This window comes from Leguminivora glycinivorella, chromosome 23 (assembly GCF_023078275.1).
Source record: "Leguminivora glycinivorella isolate SPB_JAAS2020 chromosome 23, LegGlyc_1.1, whole genome shotgun sequence".
NCBI lineage: Eukaryota > Metazoa > Arthropoda > Insecta > Lepidoptera > Tortricidae > Leguminivora > Leguminivora glycinivorella.
This window is the reverse complement of record NC_062993.1, coordinates 9181307-9189920: the sequence shown is the minus strand read 5'-3', so window position 1 is coordinate 9189920 and position 8614 is coordinate 9181307. Positions and strand designations below refer to the sequence as shown.

Here is an 8614-nt window from a genome sequence, read left to right as displayed (position 1 = left end):
TTTTTTTTATGGTTTTAGGGAATTTTAGGTCAATTGTACTCAGAATCACGAGTACTTTCAATCTCACTGGGAGACAAAAAGTGTCCCAGAATTTCCATACATTTTTTTACTTTCCTCTTTTGTTACCCCATACAACATATATGGAAAATGGTAACAAAATAAGAAAAAATCGTATGGGACAATTTTTTTACTACTAGGATTGAAAAGGCTAGTAATTCTGAGTAGAAATAGCATAGTTTTGTTCAAAAATATCACACTTCATAAAAGTGGCAAAAAAAAAAAAAAAAAAAAAAAAAGAAATGCTCAGACAGTCAAGAGAATAAAAAATGGCGGCAAATTTGAAAACTGTATGGGCGCGGGTTTTACGTCCCATGGAAAATTTGAATTTCGCTTGTTTTTTTACTCTCACGATTTGCTTGATCGTCCATAATTTATTGTATTTTTCGCATAATTTAAAACATACAGTTTGAAAAATAACCATACAACGAACAATTGACATTTAGATATAAAAAAGTTAAGCCTTAAGGCGTGGCATTTTAAGTGAGGAGTGTCTTTTCAAAAGGACTTATTTCTATAAGTCAACAAGGTTTATTTCTCTAGGAAGACATAGATAAAAATAACCTCTGTTGACTTATAGAAATAAGTCCTTTTGAAAAGACACTCCTCAAGTGTAGGTAGGTATGTACCTACCAAGAAAGACACGTTCGTTACAAACCATACAAGTGCAATCACATAGATTACATACTCTGATTATCTATCATGAAGTTACGTTTTTGGAATTTGCTTACAGGTTAAAAAATGTCGTTTTTTTATAGAAATGTCGATCATTTGTCGTACCTGCACTTTATTACTTAAGAAGAAAAATATTTTTTTCAATGATCTTTGCCTTCCTTAAAAATAGGCCCCCTCCAGAAGTAACTGGTGCATGATTTTATACTTTTGACAAGTAGGAAAATAAAGCCCAATAGGTTAGATTAGAAGGCGGGATCGCCCAAGATTTTCTTGAAATAAGGTACCTATTTTATGGTTTCATATAAAACAAAAACAGATTTTATTATATTTTGCCTCAAATACGCATTATTTTGAAAAATACTACATAACAATTTTTATTTCTTACATAATTTGCCGTCGGGTAGCATTTTTAAAAATATTTTATCCAAAAAACACCGAATGTTCCCCGTTTCGATCCACTGTGCGACGTATCGCGCCGTGCAATAGCATTAAGACGGAAAGAAAGCTTGGCAAAAAAGAGTAGAAATGGAACTATTTTTTTTTATCATGGCAACACTTACTGTTTTCATACAAAAGAGACGTCAAAGTGATTCAATAGTTGCCATATGCAAGACGTTTTACATAGACAGTGGCGCACCTATTATTTTCTACTCTTTTTTGCCAGACTGTATATAGACGGCCAAGCAGATCGTGAGAGCAAAAGTCAAATTTTCTATGGGACGATAATGTATGAGCACATTATTAAAATTTGCCGCCATTTTTTACTCTCATGCTTTGCTTAACCATCTATAGTTACATTATCTAGGTTGGACTTGTGATTACTGATGTATTTATTGGGTAAAAAAAAACTGGTACTGGCAACATTCTCAAGTTGTCATCCAACAAACCAAGCTAACGGCCGAATGTGATCTGCTCGTTTACTGTTTTTCTGTGGTTTTTCTTTTCGCTCGCTTTTTTGCGTCGTTGTCATTGCTGTGAAAGTGTTTTGGTGGTAAAATTAACTCGGTGATCGCGATCGCAAGTATAACTACTAAAATAATGGAAGAAGACACAGAAAACAAATTGGTATCCTGGGATGTGCCGTCAGTAGTCGTCGAGAACTTCAAAAGTAAGTTGTGTATTTTCTAGAATATCGCTGGCAGATCAAAAGGTATGGCAGATAAAATAGTTTATCTTACCTTTAAAGCGTAAAGTAAGCATTTTTGTCTTACCAAGATACATGTTAAATGTTAGGTTAAACAAAATTACCTAAGTACATCATTTACATTTTTACTCATTTGCTAGATATATTTGTATGTTACTAAACTATTAAGAACTTAAGTATTATCTTATCAAAACGAGACAATGGGCATTTTGACACGTGGATGTAAATAAAACAAGTTATATTAATACTCGAAGTCCCATTTTGTTCAAATAATGTGTGAAAATCGTGAAATTTAAATCAAAATAACGAAAGCTTCTTAATCATTTATTTTGCAACTGCCATACATCTCCGGGGTCGATCAAGATGTTCATTTGTCTTCTGAAGTTTTTAAATTTCAAATATATTTTGTCACCATGTCGCAGTGGAAGACTTTGATTCAGTCTGTCTCCGATCGCAAGACTTAATGATATTGTGGTTTTGTGCTATTTTTAGTTATTACAGATATTTATTCGTTTTTGATCCACGTATTTCGTTCATTTCCCATTTCAATATACATAGGAGAGTTCCGCGATAGCTATCAAATATGCTTCAATATAAGATAATAAATAGCTCATATTCATCATTGATATCCAATTATTTAAGTTATTTTTTTTACAGAAAATCATATAAGCAAGGAACAGTTCAAATATTTGGTTTTAAATGATACTTGAAAGAGCTTTGCAAACACATTGGGCAACGAATTAAACTAAAAAGTAAACTACAAGATTACTTAGACTCAGTTACTGATACTGAAACTGCATATTTCTTCAATGAAGATTTAATGGTTATTAAAGCGAAAACAAACTGTATAGAAATGATGCAAGTTGATCAAGATCAGTCAGTTATTCTGACAGACAATACTTTGGATTTGGATTCCTACTTAAGTATACCAAGTAGGCTTTCACTGCCAGAATTTGAATTGAAGAGTATCCGCCAATGTACTCCACAAGTAAATAGTGTTCTAAATTATTATCAAAAATACAAACAATTCAACTCGCAAAAAGAAGCATCATTGTTGATGTTTTGGTGAAATATCACTACACATTTATTGTTAACAAGTAAGTACTTAGCTAATGGATTATAGGAGACCAGACAGCAGTAGTTTCAGACTTGGTACAGTCACCTGCAATAATATCTTACACAACGAAGGCCTCAAAAATATCTTACACACTCTTACAATGTCTCATAAGAAGGTATTATATCATACATAAGGTATTAGTGGCAGATATTTTTGCAGCCTTTATTGCGTAAGATATTATTACAGGTTACAGGTGACTGTACTTGCATGTCAATCCAGATGGATTGACGACTAGTGCGAGTTAGATATTCTTTCACAAGGGAGCAAAATTATGCATTTACGTCAAGGGTAGTTATGATGGTTTTCTGTCTGGTTTCTATAATAAAATTAGTATTAATACTTAAATATGAATGAAGATTATTTAAAATATTTTTTTCCTCAGAAACATCAAACCAGAAGAATTCAATTTGCTAGCTGCAAAAATTGTTTCACTTTTCCCAACTGAAAGTATATATACCTACTATATGAAAGCTGTGCCAACATGCAAATCTGCTTCAAGAAAATATGTGCTCGCTAAAGGCAAATTAGTGGACAAGGTTCGAAATCTCCTGTACATATCAGGAGCAAAGTGCAGGGGCATTAAACCCACTTGCTCTAATAGGGATTCGGATACAGATGTAGAGTCTGTAGAAAATAATCAAGGTAAAATCCATACTTATATTCGTACCTACTAATAATATAAATGCAAAAGTCTGTCTGTCTGTCTGTTGTCTTTTTTCCTTTTGATTTTCACAAAGTATAGCGAAGTTTCAATACATTTTTTATTTGTTTTATTTCAGGGACTGCTTCAAATGACGACGCTATTTGGCTGAAATATAACAATGAGCTATGGGACCAAGTTTGTGAAAGGTGGAATAACACCTTTGAATTAAGACACAAACAAAAATTTGAAACTGTATATGATTTTCTTGAAACCTGGGCCATTTGAAAAGACAGCAAAGCAGATACTCTGGTAAGACATTCCTCAAAATAACTAGCCACCTCAATTCTATTTATATATATATAGAATTTATATTACAGATAAATTCTATACATATATAAATAGAATTGATTTTAGCATAAGATTTTTATTACTGGCCATGTTATACTAAAATGAATTCTGTGACCTATGAACAAAGCTTAGTTCACAGAATTCATTACACCAAAAATGATTTTGGTGTAAGGTGGCCAGTTACTACACTAAATACATTAAAAATAAACGCCATATTTCCTTTAGAATACTTCTCTTAATCAAAGCGTCTTATATTTATTTTAGTAGGTATACTTGCGATCGCAATCACCAATTTATTTTTCACAGCAATGACAACGACGCAAAAAAACGAACGAAAAGAAAAAGAGCACACAAGCAGATCACATTCAGCCATTAGCATTTGGTTTGTTGGATGACAACTTGAAAATGTTCAAATTCAAATGGGATTCAAGTTCAACCCAGGACCTTGTGCTTCATAGGCAGAGTCACTACCCACGAAGAAAGATACAGAGGCCGTTAAAATGTAATTAATTACAATGCATTCATAATTGATCATTTTATGAAAATATGTGTGAGTCTAATGTCTCATATCATTTTTTTTTATTTTAGACAAAATAATTCCGGTGCAGATTTACCTGCTATATTTTTTAATACCACCCAAAGGCCGAAAATCTAGGAAAGTCAAGTTCTCAACCATTGAATCAATCCAGGGCTTATTAGTTCAGATAGATGTAAGTATTATATGCATCCAATCCAAATTTAAGGGTTTTATTCTATTTATTTTATTATTAATATACATTTATATTATTAACTATAGAAGTTGTGTAACTGTTCAGTTAATGTTTTACTATTTTACTCTTCGAGTCAAGTGAGTTCAATATATTTCCTTTTGGTAAATATGTTCCCAGAACATAATAAAGTAGTATTCCATTTAATTTTTCCCACTCATTTTTTATGAAAATCATTACTAGTGAGTGTGCATGGGACAACGTCCCACTTTGTCGCTTGCTATAAAGCCGCTTTGTCAGTTTATTCATATGAAGATACAAGTAAATCTTGCCTTAATGGTAACCGACAAAGTGGGACGTTTTACTAAACACACTCTACGTATGTAAACTGTAAGGCATGCAAAGTTGCCATAGAGCCACCATAATGAAGTCATATTTTACTTACCATGTTTTGGTATATGTTACTTCTTTATTTAATTACAATAATTAAGGGAAAAATTAAAAACTTTTCACCACACCAACTGGTAAAGGCATACTTTGCTATTCAAAAACAGATAGCAAAATTGCATTTTATCCACTAGAGTGCCAAATAATTTCATACAAATTTTAACTTGATATCTTTAATTTTAGCTTCCTGGTGGAAATTACCTAAATATATATCGTCACTACTTTTAAAAAAACTTGTATCTTCGTCTGTCAATGAAAAGAAAATTGTAGTAAGTATGTAATGTATGGAATGCATATAGACTTACTGCGTTTTAACTTTGAGGAACAGCGTGAGATACGAGATTTTTTTAAAGTAGTGACGATATGACTATTTTGAATCATAATTATTGAATAAATTGATAGTTTTGATTTAGTTTGATGTTTTATAGTCAGTGTTTTCTTCGTGTTGGTGTGGTGAAAATTTTTGTGTTTCACTCGGCGGCAAAGTTTGTTTAACCTTCGTCCCTTGAAACCCTCGCAACTTTTCGAACCACTCGCTACGCTCGCGAGTGGTTCAATATTGGAATCTTTCAGTTACTCAGGTTTCAATATTGGCACGTGCGGTTAAACAACAACTTTGCCCCCTTGTAAAACAACTAACTATTGTGTACCTTAAAATTCCATTTTCTATATGACTAAGTCTCTGTCACTACAGCCATACATATTTTAATGAAGAAAAAGGAACTTCTATTTTTGTAGTGGAGCCTCTGCTGAGCAGTGGGATATTCCTGGGAACTATGGCATTACTTTTAAATTATGTTTTTAATGCAGGACGCCGGAGATATCGACAGCGTAATCGCAGCCCAGAAAGCTAAGGCTGCAGCCCGGAAGGATACCGTGCAACCCTTCGTGCTCATACAAAGACCGCTACAAAACTTCGCCCAGATATACATCGTTATTCATGATATCAAATACCACGTGCATTCAGCTGCAAAGGCGTTCGACTCATTGTTTAAGATTTACCACGTTTTCCACGCCAAGTATCCCCAAGTGTGTGAGCACCTCCACGTAATTATTCAAAAAAAGTGTATCAAATCCATACGGCGTATGATACAGTACCACCGTATATAGTTGACGTTTTAAACTTAGATGTGTAAAATTTGGTCTTTGTATTTTTATTAATAGTATAGGATCCGTACTAAGCTCGATCTTCACCAACGTGTTAACCAGATGAAAATAAGTTTCTAAACATGTCTCCTCAATAAAAATGAATGGTCAAGATTATTTTTTAAAAATTTTAAAGATTTTTTAAAGATTTTTTTTTTAAATAATCTTGACCATTTTTATTGAGGTTACCATAGTAAGACATGTTCAGAAACTTATTTTACTTAATAAAATATTATTTTCACCTGGTTAACACGTCGGTGAAGATCGAGCTTAGTACGGATCTTAGACTATAAGGTTCTTGAAATGTAAAAATATACTAAGCTGCAGAAATTTTATCTATGACATTTGGTCTTATGTACCTACTTAAGTATTTGCACCATCTACAATTGACGTGATTTGTTCTAAGTTTGACTTGTAGAGAATCTTGGTACTAAAAGTACGTCAAAAGTACATTTTACATTTGGAACTTATTCATAAAATAAAAACTACCATTATTTTTATGTGTAAGTGAGTATCTTCAATTACAAATAGAGTAAGAGATTATGTTTTCTTTAAATCATTTACTATTAGCAAACATTGTAGACGTACTCCAACAATTGCGTAATTCCAAGTCAGAATATTCCTTTTTATCTACTAGGTGATTCAATTATTTTGCAGCGTCCTCTCTTAGTGACGGGTTGTATAATTGATTTTATTAAAAACATATTTAATAATATCATTATATTGATCTACATATCAATTGGTGTTCAACATATTGCAATTAGTGAAAATTAAATAAAAATAATTCAAGATTGTAAACGTTTAAAATAAAATAATGAACCATGACATGTAGCTCATACATATGTATTATGCTTATAAGTCAAAATGTTTTCCATTCTAAATTCAATTTTAATACTGTATAGTGATACTGATAGGTTCTGAATTTGTAATTACTTTCTTTAACTGGTGCATAAAATAAATGAGAAACTTACATTTCACTTTCATTCCATTATTTCCGAATAGGTATAAATGTGTTTCGAAACTAATTTGGCTTGTATAAATTAGACTGGAATACTGTCAAAACACATTCATACTTAAAACGCACTAGTCTTTTTGTAAAAAGTTAAAGCTTGAGTTGATTAGCACTTCTGTGGGTTAAGATAATTCTTCTTGTAACATGTTCATTCTAGTTGTAAAATAGAACGTATTCTAATTACATACTTACATTAAGCTTTTCTTTTAAGTTTGTATTTCTGGTTCTTGTTATAAAGGGACACGCACTCCATCAAAATTTAAAGCTCTTCTTTAAAAGTGAAAATTTGTGTATTTATCCTAGTTACAAAATATACCATTTTATTATTGTTTTATTAAGGTAGGTAATTTAATCAAGTCATAACTGTCGCAAAGTCTATAGTGATGAAATGACCATATTATAAAGGTAGGCAAACAAAACTAAAGATGTTAAATAGGTAAAAAAATACATCATAAGTATTTCATTTGAGACATTAAAATGATAAGAATAAAACAAAAATAAAATGGTAAATTTTGTGAACGCGCCAAATACACAAACGTCGTTATGAAAAGTGTTGTAGCTCATGTTGTGCCGTTCTCGAGAATGTTCTCCGTTTTGTATAGGAAACGTTCTCGCTCATAGCCCATAGTAAATGGAGAACATTCTCGAGAACGGCACACCTTATAGTCGTGATGAAGAAGAGATTTACCTAATTTGAATGGAATACGTTCCATTTTACGACAAGAATGACACTTTTTATAAAAAGAATTAAACACTCTTAAAAGAAGAGCTTTACTTCATTTGATTGGAATACGTTCCATTTTACGACAAGAATGACACTTTTTATAAGAAGAATTAAACACTCTTAAAAGAAGAGCTTCACTTCATTTGATTGGAATACGTTCCATTTTACGACAAGAATGACACTTTTTATAAGAAGAATTAAACACTCTTAAAAGAAGAGCTTTACTTCATTTGATTCGAATACGTTCCATTTTACAACAAGAAAGGAACTATTTTGCAAGAACAATTAATTCTTTTGAGTAAATTATCTCGGTTACTTAGAACAAGATATTTTCGTTCTTGGGTCAAACAATTTAGCTTTTAAAAAAGAGCCTTACATCATTTGACCGGAATATGGGCCATTTGACAACAAGAACAAAACGCTCTTGAGTAAATTAATCAGCTATTTAGATCAAGATATTTTCATTCTTGGGTCAAACCATTTAGATTAAAAAATAAGAACTTAACATATTTGGGCAGAATATGGGCCGTTTGACAATAAGAACAAAACGCTCTTGAGTAAATTAATCAGCTATTTAGATCAAGATATTTTCGT

At 31.9% G+C, this 8614-nt stretch overlaps 1 protein-coding gene across 2 annotated transcripts; it reads left to right on the top strand.

The window, feature by feature from the left end:
• The first annotated feature begins 1438 nt into the window (after positions 1–1438).
• LOC125238379 lies at positions 1439–6389 on the top strand. Of its 2 annotated transcripts, XR_007178436.1 has the most exons (7): positions 1439–1840; positions 2534–2973; positions 3376–3635; positions 3773–3945; positions 4291–4486; positions 4573–4694; positions 5949–6389. XR_007178436.1 is itself a non-coding variant. In XM_048145690.1 (6 exons), exons 4-6 carry the CDS (start codon positions 4390–4392, stop codon positions 6246–6248), a joined length of 519 nt encoding a protein of 172 aa, XP_048001647.1. In that variant the 5' UTR covers positions 1932–2973; positions 3376–3635; positions 3773–3945; positions 4291–4389; the 3' UTR covers positions 6249–6389. The 2 variants fall into 2 exon arrangements, 1 of the variants encoding a protein (XP_048001647.1); XM_048145690.1 differs by lacking the exon at positions 1439–1840 and having other exon boundaries at positions 1932–2973.
• Positions 6390–8614: the final 2225 nt, after the last annotated feature.